This window comes from Dromiciops gliroides, chromosome 1 (genome assembly GCF_019393635.1).
Source record: "Dromiciops gliroides isolate mDroGli1 chromosome 1, mDroGli1.pri, whole genome shotgun sequence".
Taxonomy (NCBI): domain Eukaryota; kingdom Metazoa; phylum Chordata; class Mammalia; order Microbiotheria; family Microbiotheriidae; genus Dromiciops; species Dromiciops gliroides.
The window spans coordinates 521,364,928-521,382,548 of NC_057861.1; the positions used below are offsets into that span (position 1 = coordinate 521,364,928).

At 38.4% G+C, this 17,621-nt stretch overlaps 1 protein-coding gene across 1 annotated transcript in view; it reads right to left on the reverse strand.

Moving 5' to 3' along the window:
- Window positions 1-17,621, reverse strand: part of TRPM6 (transient receptor potential cation channel subfamily M member 6) — a 253,994-nt gene that overhangs the window by 119,580 nt on the left and 116,793 nt on the right. Inside the window, exons 8-11 of the mRNA XM_043976597.1 lie at window positions 15,471-15,645; window positions 14,452-14,575; window positions 8,923-8,995; window positions 8,510-8,610 (exon numbers count right to left, since the gene is read on the reverse strand). Coding sequence (XP_043832532.1) covers window positions 8,510-8,610; window positions 8,923-8,995; window positions 14,452-14,575; window positions 15,471-15,645 — 473 coding nt within the window. The remainder of the gene's footprint in view (window positions 1-8,509; window positions 8,611-8,922; window positions 8,996-14,451; window positions 14,576-15,470; window positions 15,646-17,621) is intronic.

Genomic DNA, 17,621 nt, shown 5'->3' on the forward strand with positions numbered 1-17,621 from the left:
TGAATTAACCCTGAGTCTCAGTATCCTCATTCATAAAACCAGGCTGGCCTCCTAGGTCTCTTCCACCTCCAGATCTATGAGCCTAATGATGAGTTCTGATATATCTAAAATTTCCTTGGCTTAAAAAATTTATATAAAAATCAAGCTTTCACCAAAATGTCATATCTCCTTTTTTTAATTTTCTTTTTTGTTCTTATGAATTTGACAAATATCAACAAACATGGACATTTCCCCATAAAAAGGAAAACCAGAAAAAGTGAACCACATGAAATCTTGAATCTGCACTATAACTGAGGGGGAAGAGAAGGTATATAGTCTTTAAATTTTAACAGGATAGTTCCAATTCTGTCCTGCTTCTCTGTGTCTTCTTCAGAACTTCCTTCTGTTCTCTATTGTCTGGTTTTTTTTAATGATTCGTTGACATTCTTTTCCTTTCTTTTCTTCCATTTTAAATTATCATTATAACTACTCTTTCTCTCCCTCCTACTCAAAGAAAATAAAAGTCTTCCCTTATAACAAATAAGCCTAGTCACACAAAACAAATCCCAATATTGGCTATGTCAGAAAAAGGATGCCTTATTTTAACCTCTTTAGTCCATAACCTCTCTACCAAGCATATTTATCAGTGGATATCTGAGTTGTGATTGGTCATTAGGCTGATGAGGGCAGAGACTTTCACGATGGTTTTCCTTTACAATATTGTAGTCATTTTCTAACTTCTTGTCCTGGTTCTATTCACTTCACCCTGTATCAATTCATAAAAGTCCTCTCAAGTTCCTTTCTGAATCTGTCTCTTTCATTGATTATGTATGGCTCAATCATATTACAGGACATTCATGCACATTCATCATCCATTCCCCAACTGATGGGCACCCACTTTGCTTCCAGTAATTTGCTAAAACAAAAATATTGTTATAAAGATTTATATTGCATATGGGTTGTTATCCTCTTTCTTGATCTTCTTTTTGGAGCATCCCTATTTTCCAACATAGCATTACTGCAGCTAGCTTCTATTCTGATTAGACGTTATTAGCAATAAGAACTATTTTCAGAAAACTGGAAAGAGTCAAAGAGTGTTTTCAATGGTCTCATAATGGCATTTTACTAATTGAACTCAAATTTAAAATATTATTCTTGTGCATGTAGGTTGGAGGTTTAGAACAGGAAATCATGGGGCAGCTAGGTGGCACAGTGGATAGAGCACCAGCCCTGGACTCAGGAGGATCTGAGTTCAAATCCAGCCTCAGACACTTAACACTAGCTGCGTGACCCTGGGCACAATTGCCTCACCAAAAACAAACAAACAAACAAAAAAAAGAACAGAAAATCATTTGGGCACAAATTTGAAATTGGGATGGATGAGGTAGGAGTTATTCAACCAGCATTTATCAAGTGCCTTCTCTGTGCCTGGCACTGTGCTAAGTTCTGGGGATACAAAAAAAAAAAAAGCAAAAAATAGGAGAAGGGGAAATCTCTGTACACAGCTACCTTGTTCCCAACTAGGCTAGAAACATAGATGCTATACATGACTTAGAGAAAATGAATGGTTAATAGCAGTGGCAATTATGCCCTGTTCTTTGTCCCTGGCAGCACCCAGATGTCATAAAAATATTTTGATATACTAAAATAATGGTCTATATTATGTCAAAACAGGTTCCTTCAATGAAATGAAAGTGAGTAAGAAAAAAATTAAGTGAATAGAAAGTAAGCACAAAGGAAGTCGGTAGGTAACTTGAAAGAATGTCAGGAAATGGGAGTAAAACTGAGGAAATTAACACTCAGATCATTTAGATGAATAAAGGCAACATAGTATAATGGAGAGAACTCTGGATTTGGAGTCAGGAGCCTGGGTTTGAATATTGGGTCTACTATTTATTACCTATATGATCTTAGAACAGTCATAACTTCTCTGGGCTTCACTGTCTTCATTTGTAAAATAAAGTGATTGAACTGTTAGGCTGCAATTAGGTTCCGAATAGTGGGGATAAAGACCCCCCCCAAGTGGACACATTATTCAAATTCACACTGCATATTTATATAGATCTAGAACCAATTACCATATTTTGCATAATTATAACTTCAAATAGTTGTAACGATTGGAATGACGCCACCTGCTAGAGACTTACTGTAGAAGAGTTCTGCCCATGAAGCGAAGGTCTTTGAGGGCAAGACCAGGAGTCTTTTCTTTGGCGTCAGGAAGTGACGCTGGCTAGTGGGAGGAGGAACGAAGAGACTGGCGCTCGGTCTCACTCTCTTTCCTTTGGATTCTGGTGGAGAGCGGAGCTAGAAATGTGCTCTCCCTTTAACAGATAGGAATCTAGGCCTTTCTCTCTCTCTTTACCAAATTCTTATTCTCCTTAATAAATGCTTAAAAGTCTAACTCTTGCTAAAGCTTATAATTTATTGGCAACCACTCATTAGATATTTTAGACAGTTTAGCTAGAATTTTAGCCCTTAACATAGTATAAATTCAAATAAATACAACCGCTTCAAGGATTTCAGTTCTTCACACTAATCAGGACCTGGTTGTATTTCTTAGGTTTCTACTGGAACTAAATCTTATGAGCCAGCTAAACTCATTAGCATACACATATTCCCCATCCACTGGGGCAGAACATAACCCCCTTCACAGAGCATAATGTGATATGGTTCCTGTCCCAGTCCTTCTACAAAGCCTTGACAGAATATCCATCCAACATTTGAGAAACCTTCCTCAGGTTCCAAGTGGCACAAATACAGCCCCTAGACTATTGAATTCCACTCTTACATCATTTATAGCTTAACTCCTTTTTAGACCATCTATGTCCTTCATTGCTTTTATAACACTTCTTGTAAATAAGACATTATTGGGACTCTTCAGTAGCCTACTTAACTCACTTTGGGTCTTTCTATTGTTTTAGGGGTTACTATAACTTAAGTCCAAGATTTTGGTGTTCCAGGGTTCACAGAGCACCCTGTCAGCCTTTGCATAGAATCTCTCTATTTCTTCATCTTCTGTAACAAATGCTGGCATTTAATCTGCAATTATCATGACTGTAGTATATTGGCTTAAACTCATTGTGATCAATGTTCCCTTTGAATGCAGCTCTTTCTGGGGCATGTAGGTGGCACAGTGGATAAAGCACTGGCCCTGGATTCAGGAGGACCTGATTTCAAATCCAGCCTCAGACACTTGGCACTTACTAGCTGTGTGACCTTGGGCAAGTCACTTAACCCTCACTGCCATGCAAAAAAAAAAAAGAAGAAGAAGAAAGAAAGAAAGGAAGGAAGGAAGGAAGGAAGGAAGGAAGGAAGGAAGGAAGGAAGGAAGGAAGGAAGGAAGGAAGGAAGGAAGGAAGGAAGGAAGGAAGGAAGGAAGGAAGGAAGGAAGAAAAAAAAGAAAAAAGAAACCAGCTGGGGGCAGCTAGGTGGTACAGTGGATAGAGCACCGGCCCTGGAGTCAGGAGTACCTGAGTTCAAATCCGGCCTCAGACACTTAACACTTACTAGCTGTGTGACCCTGGGCAAGTCACTTAACCCCAATTGCCTCACTAAAAATAAAAAAAATAAAAATAAAAAAAAAGAAACCAGCTCTTTCCATTTCTTAATTTGTTTGCCTAAGAAAAATATGCCATCCACCCTTCTATGGAGCTGCAACTTCCTGATAAATTCCAGTTTCATTTATAGTAAAAACTATCTATCTAGATATGGTTCACTTCTCCAGTAAAGTATCAACTCACTAGTTGTTGGTGAAAAACTCACAATAACTAGACAGTTAAGTTAATGTTTGCAAATGGTCTAAGACCTATGTGATTCTTAGTTACCTCTGCCCCACTTTGCCAACACTCAACCACTGTCACTACAAAGCTTAAAAGAGATATGTGGGACAGAGAAGCATTTTGCATTTTTAAGTATTTCACTGGTTGATGTAGCAAAAAAATTTTTTTTAATTTAAAAACTCCAAGTTTTTAATAATGAGCTTCTTATTTAATGAGGCTTGTATCCAAAAAGCAGACAAGTTTGTCACTGTGCCCATAACTCAAAGCCTTTCTATCTTGAAAGAAATTAACAGAGATTGGGCACTGCCTTGAGAACTCAGGCTCATTTCCATAGCACAATGAGACATTACCATATGACTCTTGTGGAAAGGGGAAATTAATACAGTCACCTTATTAACTATCAGTAAATACCTATTAAGAGTCTACCATGAGGGGCAGCTAGGTGGCGCAGTGGATAGAGCACCGGCCCTGGATTCAGGACTACCTGAGTTCAAATCCGGCCTCGGACACTTAACACTTACTAGCTGTGTGACTCTGGGCAAGTCACTTAACCCCAATTGCCTCACTAAAAAAACAAAAAACAAAAAACAAAAAAAAAAAAGAGTCTACCATGGCAGGGCATCTAGGTGGCGCAGTGGATAGAGCACTGGCCCTGGATTCAGGAGGACCTGAGTTCAAATCCGGCCTCAGACACTTAACAATTACTAGCTGTGTGACCCTGGGCAAGTCACTTAACCCCAACTGCCTCACCAAAAAAAAAAAAAAATGCTCAAGCATCTACCACGTGCAATTAAAGACTTTGATCAATGTAATCATGATTTCAGAGCACCAATGATGAAGAATGCTACCCATGTACTGACCAGAGATGCAGGAGAAGATACATATATTTTGATATGGTCAATAGGGTGATTTGTTTGTCTTGACTATTCTCATTTCTTACAAGTCTTTGGTTTTTCTTTTCTTTTTCAGTGAGGAGAAAAGGTGGGAGAAAAAAATAAAAGCTTACTAGAAAAAATAAAATTTAATTTTTTTTTTAAAGAGCAGGCTTGTTGGGCACTATGGGGAATACAAAGAACAAAATGATTCAGTCTTTGTATTAAAGGCACTTGGTAATGAAGAGATAAGGTAAATTCAGGAAACTTTTACTTTTTACGTAATACATTCCTAAGCAACAGTCATAAAGTAGATCATATTTTCCCATGAAAACAATAACTGGTGGGCAAGATGAGGGAAGGGAGGGGGTGGGGGGGGGGTGAGAGAGGGTTATGTTCCTGACCAAGAGACCGGGCATAAGAACACAAGTGTGAAGCTCGCAGGGGACTGCAACTGACAAAGCATACCCTAGTAACTCAAAAAAAAAAATTTATATATATATATATATATATACATATATATAAATATATATATGGCATTAGTCTTTCCCTCAAGAGAAAGGAAGATAAGGAGGACCAATGGTAATATGGTACCCCTATTGGAAGGAAAAAGAGGATGAACAGTAATGTAATATCACTTGTCTGGGAAACTTAAGAAGTGCCAAAAGATCCTATATGCATAACTAGGGAACTAGGCAGCCCATCAATAATAAGTATAACTAATAGAAATTTACAAAAGATACAACTACTATGGATTTCTATAGTCATTTAAAAATAGAAAAATCACACTCTATATTCTAAGAATGTTGGAGTTAGAATGAACCTTGGAGAACCTCTAGTCAAATTCCCTCATTTTGAAGAGAAAAGAAACTGAGGTGCATATTTGCTAAGCAACTTAACTTTCCTCCAGGTTATATATCAATCAACAAGCATTAATTAAGCACCTGCCATAGGGATACAAAGCTGAATAAAACCATTTCAACACTGAAAAGGCTTACATTCAAATGAGGTAGTATATGTAAATGCTTTGCAAACCTTAAAGCACTTTAGAAATGCTTACTATTATTAGTGATAGTATTAGTATTATTAGGGAGGGAGATAATATAGATTTATGTCAGGTGTTCTTAACCTAGGCAGACTTTAGGGGGAGTCTGAGAATTTGGATGGAAAAAAAATACTTCTTATTTTCACTTACTTCTAACTAAATTAAAGCTTTTCCTTCAATTATGAACATAGGCAACAAAATATTCATTATTCTGAGAAAGGGGCCCATAGGCTTCACCAGACTGGCAAAAGATTCTGTGACACAAAAAAGATTAAGAATTCCTGACATATAAGCATATGTATTCATGTATATACATTTACATATATGCATATATATGTATACAAAACACATTTGAGGTAAAGCAAGGAAAAGGCACTAATCAAGAGGAGGACCTGAGGAAGTCGTTATTCAGAAGATGGTTCTTAAATTAAGATGTGGAGGAAAGGATGAAGAGTGGAGGGGGAGCAGTCCAACTGTGGAAGATAACCAGTTCAATGGCCAAAAAAATGGGAGATAGGTGTCATGTGACAGGAATGGGCAATGGTAACATTATGCTGGGACTATAGAGTGCTTGGTCTGTGTAATCAAACTGAGAAGGTAGGATGGGACTTAGTTGTATAGAGTTTTATTTTTTTTGGGGGGGGGTGGTTTTGGTTGGGGGGGGCAAGACAATGAGGGTTAAGTGACTTGCCCAGAGTCACACAGCTAGCAAGTGTCAAGTGTCTTTGGCTGGATTTGAACTCAGGTCCTCCTGAATCCAGGGCTAGTACTTTATCCACTGCACCACCTAGCTGCCACCTGGCTGCCCCCTGTATAGAGTTTTAAAAGCCAAACAAAGGAATCTATATTGATCCTAAAGGTAATCAGGGAGCTAGCTACTGAGTGTTATTATATGGGGGGGGGGGGCATTTTAGGACCTTATTGGTAGCAGAGGTAAGAAATCTCGTTAACTCTTAATCCAATACTCTTTTTACTTTATGAAAGTCCTATGAGTATAAATACACTTTAACAATTAATAATACAAAGAATTCCACTGCACTATTCAAGTGTATATACAATACACACAGGCTCTTCTATATCATACATTTACCCTGTCTATGACTAATCAATCATAAACATCAAAGGAGTAATTAATAACAACCTGCATTCTCAGAATTTAGAAGGGCTTGGGGGAGATGATATATATGGATGGTTATCTCTCTTTAAAAAGCTGTCCAACTACACATGTATAACCTAGATGAAATTGCTTACCTTGTCCCTGATGGAGGCTGGGGAAGGAAGAAGGTAGAACTCACAATTTTTAAAACAAATTTTGAAAATTGTTTTGACATGTAATTGGGGGAGAGATGCTAAATAAATAATTTGTTGGTTTTTTTTTTAATAAAAAACTATCCAAGAAAATCTAAATTGCTAACTTCTTTTTCTCTAGAATAATTTCCATGAAATAAGCAGAGTCACTCAAAATCATCAAGGGTAGCCTTAAAGCCTGAAGTGTGTGAGTAGAAGTAGAGTACATTCATTCACTTTCCTTTGCCTTAATGATCAGGGAGAGGGAGAGGCAGGATTGTTCATAGGCTGACCATATGTATATCAACTCTTAAAGTTTCATGTCAGTTTTCAAAATACTTTTTTGATGGGGTAAGAGGAAGAAGAACAAGGGAACAAGCATTTATATGGTGCCTACTGAGTTCCAAGCACGCTAAACGCTTCACAAATATTGTTGCATTTGATGGCCACCTATCCCATCTATTTTGTCTTCCTCATACCTCCCAGGGACACTATCCCCATGGAAATGGACAATGAAAGGGAAAAGAATGTAAAGATTTGAGAAAGTAAAAAATAAGTGTTAAACATAACTGAATGAAACTTTTAGTGTAGAAGAGTTTTCAACCATGAAATCAATATAAACCCTCAAGAATGAGGTCCAAATAAATGAGTGACACAGGAGTGCCATATTATCTGAAGGAAATATGTTTTTAAAATATCCACTTTCAAAATTTGGAACTAAAAATCCTATGAAAACAAATGTTGAAAACTATCCTTATATGTAATTAGAAAATAATGAAATACTTTTATTTGTTAAAAAAAAAATAAAATATCCACTTTCCCTTTAGATAATTTTATCTATGGTCAATATTATGTTTTTTACCAGACCTATAATTTCATAGATATATGGAGCTGTCGATTATTCATTTCTTCTACTAATCAAAATGGTATTTTTTTCTGCAATTTATCACTGAAGAGAGTTGCTCTAAAGATGAGGACAGAATAGTTAAATGACTAGCCAAGGTCACCACAAGTAGTAAGTGTCTGAGTCAAGAGATGAACCCAACTCCACTGATTTTAAATTCACACTCTTACACATGGGTCACAAAAGGCCCAAATGTTTCCTAAAACCATACTTCCGAGAATACCCAAAGCCTAGCAATGGCACTGGTCTTGGAGTAGTGTTAGAACAGATCTTACTGGGATGCTCTGTGTCTCAAACGAAGGAATGTATCTATGGAAAAGCAGTGATCCTTATAGAGAGACACATTAAAACCACAGCCTTCAGGAGGAGACATCATTCATCTAAATGCAGTCCAGTGGTCCTCTCTTCACAAACTATGCCCTACCAACCCCCACCCTCACCCACACTCTCACCCCCCCCCCAACCCTCCCCTTCAACTTCCACCCAACTCCTAAGTTAGAATAGGCAGAACTCCTTAGAGCCCCTTCCTACAACCCAGCCGGGGAAGAAGACAAGGAAGAAGAGAGGGAAGCTAGATAATTCAGCAACAAATATCTCGTATAAAGGCCCAAAGCTACACACAAATGCAATACTTCCACAGCACCTTCCAATGTTGTCCATAAATAAGGATCTGTTTCTTAGCAATATCCATTCTGTTCCAGGCCATTGCTAGATTTAATTGTTCTGGGGCTGACAATTTTGTGCCTGGGAAGAAAGAAAGAGAATGTTCAACTCAAAAAAACTCACCATTTTGTGCAGGTGGACAAAGAAAGTGAAAAAAAGTTGTCCATTCCTGGAAAATCTCTAGAAAATAAGTTTAAAACTTACTCAAGGGGCAGCTAGGTGGCGCAGTGGATAGAGCACCGGCCCTGGAGTCAGGAGTACCTGAGGTCAAATCCGGCCTCAGACACTTAACACACACTTACTAGCTGTGTGACCCTGGGCAAGTCACTTAACCCCAATTGCCTCACTAAACAAAAAAACAAAAAACAAAAAAACTTACTCAAGACTCCTTACCTTTAAGCAGGGCTGTCAGGATCGCTAAATCAAGGTCCTGCTGCTCCTCTGAATCAGCATCAAATATGGTGATCTGGAGCAAGTTTTTAAAAAAAAAAACAGTCTAATAAACATTTGGGAGAAATATAAAAGGCAAATTTCTCTTTCAGGCTACCAGTAAAACATCACTCATTTCCTCAGTAATGTCAAAGACAAAACTATGATTAAAACTTTTCCATCCCTGAAAATATCTTATGCAGGAAATAAAAAATCATGGCCATTTAGGACAGAACTAAAGATCTGAATGTATCATGGAGAATTTCAGTTAGCCACCTAGCTGCCCCAGTTAGAAACTTCTTAAGAGAGTACCTCAACACTTACTAGCTGTGTGACCCTGGGCAAGTCACTTAACCCTCATTGTTCTGCAAAAAGAAAGGAAGAACAGAAAGAAAGAAAGAAAGAAAGAAAGAAAGAAAGAAAGAAAGAAAGAAAGAAAGAAAGAAAGAAAGAAAGAAAGAGTACCTCAAAATTCAGAGATAAATGAAGGTGGTGTTAATTGGACAACATATTCTATCATTCTACTGACATTATCTAAAAAAGTAATTTCTAATATCCACTCCCCTTAAAATACCTAAGATAGGTACTAAATAGTGGACAGGCAGAAAATCTTTGTGGCATCAGACATATCTAATGTTTCCTGGAACCACCATTAATGTCTCTTGGAAATGGCAGGATGGTATAGTAGAAGCTTCCCTGGGCTTTAAAGTCAAGAGAGAGAACTGACTTTGAACCCTAGCTCTAACAAACAACATTATGATCTGAAGCTAGCAACCTAAGCACTCTGATTTTCAGTTCATCATCTCCAAAATGGGAATAATACTTTTCACTACCTACCACTTCACAGGGGTTGTTCCCTTTGAAACTTATGCTACAGGAATGTGGGCCATTATCATTACTGAAATCAATGGGAATGGTAAAGATGAGCCAAGAAAACATAAGATTTCTCACAGTGAGGCATACATTTTTGGACATGACCAAAATGGGAATTTATTTTACTGGACCATGCAGTATTTCTTCAAAAGGTTCTCTATCTTTCTTTTTCTTAATTGTTTAAGGGAAGGAAGTGGAAAGTAGAGATAATAAATGCTTGTAAAAATAAATAAAACTTTTTAAAAGGTTTCTTATTATGAAAGAATACATCTAATATTTCATATTTCCAGATGAAAGATATACTGAGGGGCAGCTAGGTGGCACAGTGGATAAAGCACTGGCCCTGGATTCAGGAGGACCTGAGTTCAAATCTGGCCTCAATCACTTGACATTTACTAGCTGTGTGACCCTGGGCAAGTCACTTAACCCTCATTGCCCCGCCAAAAAAAGAGAAGAAAGAAAGAAAGAAAGAGAGAGAGAGAGAGAGGGACGGAGGGAGGGAGGGAGGGAGGAAGGAAGGAAGGAAGGAAGGAAGGAAGGAAGGAAGGAAGGAAGGAAGGAAGGAAGGAAGGAAGGAAGGAAGAAAGGAAGAAAGGAAGAAAGGAAGAAAGGAAGAAAGGAAGAAAGGAAGAAAGGAAGAAAGGAAGAAAGGAAGAAAGAAAGAAAGAAAGAAAGAAAGAAAGAAAGAAAGAAAGAAAGAAAGAAAGAAAGAAAGAAAGAAAGGAAGGAAGGAAGGAAGGAAGGAAGGAAGGAAGGAAGAAAGAAAGGAAGGAAGGAAGGAAGGAAGGAAGGAAGGAAGGAAGGAAGGAAGGAAGGAAGGAAGGAAGGAAGGAAGGAAGGAAGGAAGGAAGGAAGGAAGGAAGGAAGGAAGGAAGGAAGAAAGAAAGAAAGAAAGAAAGAAAGAAAGAAGAAAGAAAGAAAGAAAGAAAGAAAGAAAGAAAGGAAGGAAGGAAGGAAGGAAGGAAGGAAGGAAGGAAGGAAGGAAGGAAGGAAGGAAGGAAGGAAGGAAGGAAGGAAGGAAGGAAGGAAGGAAGGAAGGAAGGAAGGAAGGAAGGAAGGAAGAAAGAAAGAAAAAGACTGAATACACAGGCATGGAAAAAAACTGGGAAATGACCAAAAAGGAAAATGACAAATGCTAGAGGGTATATGGAAAAAATGGGTACATTAATATACTGCTAGTGGAGCTGTGAATCGGTCCAGCCATTCTGGAAAGCAGTTTGGAATTATGCCCCAAAAGCTATTAAACTGTGCATATCTTTTGACACAATACCACTACCAGGTCTATATACTGGAAAGAGATCAAAGAAAGAGGGGGAAAAAATCCATATATACCAAAATATTTATAGCAGTCTTGCCCCCAATGGCCAAGAACTGGAAACTGAGGGAATGCCCATCAAATAAGGAATGACTGAAGTTATGGTATAGGAATGTAATGAAATACTACTGTGTTATGAGAAATGACAAAGTTGGAAAGACTTGCATGAAATGGATGCAGAGTGAAGTGAGCAGAATACTGAAAGGACAATCAATTTTGAAACAGACTTTAGAACTCTAACATAATGGCCAACCTCAGGCTCAGAGACTGATAATGAAACATGCTATCCTATTGTACACAACTGACGGACTCAGCATGCAAACTGAGACATATTCTTTTTTGGACATGGCCAATGGAAGAACCTGTTTTACTTGACTATACTTGTTTGTAATAGGGGTTTCCTTTTTCTTGCTTTCACAGTGGGGGTGTGGGAGGAAGGAAAAGGTGAATTTTCACTGAAAAAATAAAATGTCATTTAAAAATAGTAACAACTCCTTTGAGCCTGTTTCCTCATCTGTAAAATTAATGTTGCCCTCGAATTAAGAGTTCTCTAATTGTAATTATACTAATTCCATGCATGTGGTGAACTTCAGATATGCATGAATATAGTCGACTCTCAAATATTCAGGATCTCATTACCAAATCAATGTATTAAATACATCTAATATTTCAGATTTTCCAGCTGGAAAATATGCAGATTAAATAGGCATGGGGGAAAGCTTTGTAATAGAGATCATTTCAGTCCTAGAAAATTTTCTAATACATTTTTCTGCTTTTTTTAGTAGATCTCAAGTAAATTCTTCATGAGAGATGAATTAAAAATGCTGGATAAAATGAGATGTGAATTATTAAGGGATTTTGAGTTCTACCTATTCAAGGCCCCCATTAGGCCAAGTATTAGAGGACCAGGCCTGGTCTTTTGCTTTTCTTTGTATCTCCAACATTTAGCACAGTGCCTAGCACTTACTAGGTAGTTAATAAGTGGTTACTGACTGACTGACTTTTAAGTTGTATTATTGCTCCTATTTGAAATCTACCCAACCACTACATGAAAGATGAGCAACACTATATAGTACTGTCTTTAGGATAAAGATACTTTAGGATACTCTCTTGAAGCTGCTCTCCTCTTGGTTCTAATAACAGATCCTGGTATTAAAAGGCATCCCTACTTCCGTCTTTTCTTTGCATACGTAGGGGACTAAGGATGTGGAACTTTGCATATACTCTTAGACTCACTCGAGCTCGCTCTCTCTCTCTCTCTCTCTCTCTCTCTCTCTCTCTCTCTCTTTTTGCAGGGCAATGAGGGTTAAGTGACTTGCCCAGGGTCACAGGACTAGTAAGTGTCAAACATCTGAGGCCAAATTTGAACTCAAGTCTTCCTGAATCCAGGGCTGGTGCTTTATCTACTGTGCCACTTAGCTGCCCCTCTCTTTTTATTTTTTTGTTACAAAAGATGTGCTCTTGGGAAAAAGATATCTGTAAATGAAGGTAAAATGAAAACAAAAGATAACAAGTAAAAATTTAAATAAATTTTCAAATGAATAAAATGTATAGCTGATGGGGAGCCAAAATGGTGGAGGAAAGGCAGTGAGCTCCCAAACTCATGACACAATCGCTCCAAAAAACATGCAAATAATACCATAGGAAAATGCCCAGAGCAGCAAAACTCACAGAAGAATGTGCTGAAATCATCTTCTAACCAAGAACAACTTGGAAGGTCAGAAGGAGGGAGCTGCTGTGCTAATACAGGAGTCGGGCCCAACCCCACAGTCACCCTGACACAGATCTAGTCTCAGGAAGGCCTCACCAGAGAAGGAGACACCCAGAGCCTCTGAATGGAACTAAGCTCACAGTCTGGTGAGTGGGCTGAGCCCTGGGCAGGGGACAGACTACAGGGATCTATGCTGGTGCTAAGGCAGAACTTGGATTCTACACCCCTACTGAAAACCAGGTAGTAGGCTCAAGTAGAAGTGGCCCAGGTAGGGCAGGGGCACAGGCTCATCAGAGCTAACAACCAGAACACACAAAGCTGGTTGATTGGCAAGTTGGTCTGGGGTCATCTAGAACCAGGAAACAGGCCAGGTGACTAAAGAACCTGATCCTCCTTAAATCATACCACCTGGGACTTCTTAAGCTTGGGATACTGCAGCCTGGAAACAGTGCCCCACTTTAAGGAGCTAAAGGTCAAGTAAAAGAAAGGCAAGATGAGCAGACAGAGAAAGGTTAGGACCATAGAAAGTTTCTTCAGTAACAAGGAAGACCAAGGGGCACCCTCAGAGGAAGATGTCAACATCAGGGCCCCTATATCTAAAGCTTCCAAGAAAAATATGAATTTGGGGCAGCTAGGTGGCGCAGTGGATAGAGCACCGGCCCTGGAGTCAGGAGAACCTGAGTTCAAATCCTGCCTCAGACACTTGACACTTACCAGCTGTGTGACCCTGGGCAAGTCACTTAACCCCAATTGCCTCACCAAAAAAAAAAAAAGAAAAAGAAAAAAATACGAATTGGTCTCAGACCATAGAGGTGCTCAAAAAGGACTTTGAAGATAAAGTTAGAGAGGTAGAGGAAAAAATGGAAAGAGAAATGAGGGTGATGCAGGAATGACATGAGAAAAAAGTCAACAGCTTGAAAAGTCAAATTGGCCAAATGGAAAAGGAGGTACAAAAGCTCTCTGATGAAAATAATTGCCTAAGAATGAGGATTGAACAAATGGAAGCCAGTGACTTTATAAGAAACCAAGACACAATAAAGCAAATCCAAATGAATAAAAAAATAGAGGGCAATGTGAAATATCTTCTGGGAAAAACTGCTGACCTGGAAAATAGGTCCAGGAGAGATAATTTGAAAATTATTGGTCTACCTGAAAACCATGATCAAGGAAATGTATAGTTAATGTAGCCAAGCTAAGTCACTCATCAGCCTCCTTGATTATGTTCCTTATATGAGTACAAGTTCTGTCCCAACAATAAAAAATAAGCACTTCGAGGGTAAGAACTATTTCCTCTTGTGTTTTTTGCATTCCCAGCACCTAGCAGAGTGACATGCACACAATGAATGCTTAATCAATGTCAAATTGAATGGAATGGTAGAATTCACACTCACCTAAATGATTTATGATTCAGCTGGATCTGAAACCAGCAGTATGAGGACAGAGAAGGAACTGAAAGTCAAACTGTATAGAATAAATAACTATAATTTTTAAATCTGAAAACTGAGAGGGGAAAATGCATATTTATGTTTTAAGCCAAATGTTTCAGGCTTAAAAAAAAAAAAGAAAAGAAAACAGATCCATTAATCATACTCACAGACTCCCTATGCTCCATACACTCCATCAGAATTTTTAAAAGGTGATTGGACTGTTTAAGACTAAAATTGAAAGTGTTTTGAATCATGTGAATGATCTCTTCCTTCACCAAAGGGCGGAGTTCCCTGGGAGAAAGACAAATGGACATCATTTGACACAGTACCAAGAAAGGAATCATCAGAAACAGAATAAATATAATTAAGAATGGCACTGTTAGTACCTATTCTGAGATTCTAAGTATGCCAGGGACAAAATTAATCCACAGGTTGAGGGAAGTGTGATACAAATTCAAAGTGGGTACCCAGGGTACCCAGACCAGGAGAATAAGTGGAATTTAAAAATTCTGTAGGAGGTCACTGGACAAGGTAAGGGTATAAGCAAGATTAAGGGGAGGACAGGGGCAGCTAGGTGGAGCACTGGATAAAGCACCCGCCCTGGATTCAGGAGTACCTGAGTTCAAGTCCAGCCTCAGACACTTGACACTTACTAGCTGTGTGACCCTGGGCAAGTCACTTAACCCTCATTGCCCCACCCAAAAAAAAAAACATTAAGCAGAGGACAAAAAAAAGAAGGGGTTGATAATTTTCATTTTGGATCTGGAGCTCTGGATTTGTTTACCTGAAGCCTAGTTTTAAAACAATAGAACACTTTCTGCATTTCTAGCATTGGCAGAATACCTCACTAAATTTAAAGGTGGGCAAATCAAAGCTACCTATTTATTTGAAGAAAGAAATGGAAGATGGGAAAGGACACATTCTTCATTTAGCCACTATGGATAAAAACAGCTTATAATTCCTGCCACTTAATACCCATGTTACCTTGAGTAAGTCACTTTTCTGGACTTTTATTTTTCCCCTCATCAGAAAAATGAAAGTCTTAGCTTAGATGAGCTATAAGGTCTCTTCCAGCTTGAAATCTATCATCCCATGCTCTATTTTATCCTAAGGTCTATATAAATATCTATCCTGCGCAATTCAGTGTGTTTAATAACCTTGGAAGATGAGCAGACATCAAACTCACCCTTCATCAACTGTGTGTTTGTAAGTGAAGGCCAAGAGATCAGCAGCTCTGCCCGTGCCCTCGCAGACCACCACAGGAACTGGGGAGCTGTCTCTGACAAACTCCCACACCATGAGAATCACATTAGGGTCTCCTTCCACCACCAGACCCACCACTGGTACACCTTGGCCCATTCCTGTTTCAGAACACACAAAAACAAACTATTACCCAAGGTACAGTTCTCAACCAGAAAACAGAACTTGTTTTTTTAAAAGATGGGACTGCCAGTCAGTCAATCTGTTCTCTATTCATCATGGTGTGTACAAAGTATTTCAAGATCAATCAAGGAGACTTTCAAGTTAAGACAAAATGTGTCAGAGTCTTTGGATTCCTCTGTATTTTTAGGGTCTTGATTAGGGTCTTTTTCTTTCAAAATAGTAACCAGATACTTTTACTATAACTATTATCATATTAATAAAGCTATAGAACTAGTGTTACTATAACTAAAATTTTTCACATCATATTCCCCAAAAAAGGAGCAAATCATCTCATAAATGTGTTATGTTATTAAAGCCTGAGAACACTGCTATTTTCATTTTTATGTGGCCAAAAAACCCTAAATCCCTCTAAAGAGAAATACATTTATTTTTGTTTTTTGAAAAATGTCCTGTCAGTACTGGGGACAAGAGTTTGTCTCCATTAACAGGCACTTTTTTTCTGAGGGATTGATTTCTGAAGGGTCCCAGTAAAGTGAACTCCTACATCACTGGAGTGACCAGGCATACAGTATGAGACTATCAGAATAAAAGTTTTCTGCTACATTGGTACAGAAACAAGAGGCAAACCATTCCTCTTTGGGGAGACTCAGATTGTGAAGAGACTGGTTTTTGTTTTGTTTTGTTTTTTTTCTTAACAACTATAATCCATTCCTTCAAACTCGAAACTGTCAGCACATCCTTTTGGAAAATAAACTAACTAAGCTCCACTGGCCACGTTCCCAACAGTTGAACCCAGTGACTTGTACAGCAGTTTCTTTTTTTTTTTTTAAAGCAATGTTATTCATTGTATTAGGTCTGAGCACAAAATGGTCTACTCAGTTTCTTTCCTCAAATCCTAGGCGTGATCAAGAATTCCTATTCACCTGAGTGAAAAGCAATGGAGGAAACAAGACAAAGGAATAAGAAGTTTCATCCTATCATTAATGGATGACTGAATGGTTTGTGTAGCATTCCCATTCTGTCCACATTAGAGCAGAAAAAGACAACATTGATAGCATGTTTGCACAGTGTGCCTCATCCATTAGGTAAAAAGATAAGCTCTGTGTTGAGTGATGCTTATGCCATGTTGTGTTGGGTTTTTTTAAATATGTCTTTGAAACTATTATTTATTTGTTTGTTTATTTTTGTGGGGCAGTGAGGCTTAAGTGACTTGCCCAGGGTCACACAGCTAGTGTCAAGTGTCTGAGGCCGGATTTGAACTCAGGTTCTCCCGAATCCAGGGCCGGTTCTTTATCCACTGCACCACCTAGCTGCTCCCTGGAACTATTAATTTTTAAAGTCCAATAGAATCAACTCCATCATCAAAGAAAGGAACAGTGACTTGAACCCAAGTCTTCCTTTTCTACATCCATTATACTACACTGCCTTAAATTCTGTTTTTAATAGGAATCAAAAACTAAAATTAATTGATTTACAAAATTAAATCTTGGAAGTTTTAAAGTCCTTGAAGGAAACACCTCTATCTGTGGCTATATAGGATGTACAAATCCAAGGGAACTTCATAGGAAGTTAGAGAATTATACCAATGAGCCCAGAAGAATTATTGGAAGCCCACTGGAGAGTTTAATCAAACAATCAATCAACAAGTAAGTAATTTATTAAGGACTTACTATGTGTCAGGTATTGTACCAGGCCTAGGAAGTTTCAAGTGGAAAATAAAAGACCCTGCCCTGAAAGAGATTGGGTAGGGGGCATAGAGTGGGTCCCAACAGGTACACATATTTTGTTCTTGTTTTTGTTCAGTTGTGTTCAACTATTTGTGACCCTTTGTGACCATTTGGACTTTTCTTGGCAAAGATACTTCAGTGGTTTGCCATTTCCTTTTCCAGCTCATTTGACAGATGCAGAAAATGAGGCAAACAGGGTCACCCAGCTATTAAGTATCTGAGGCCAG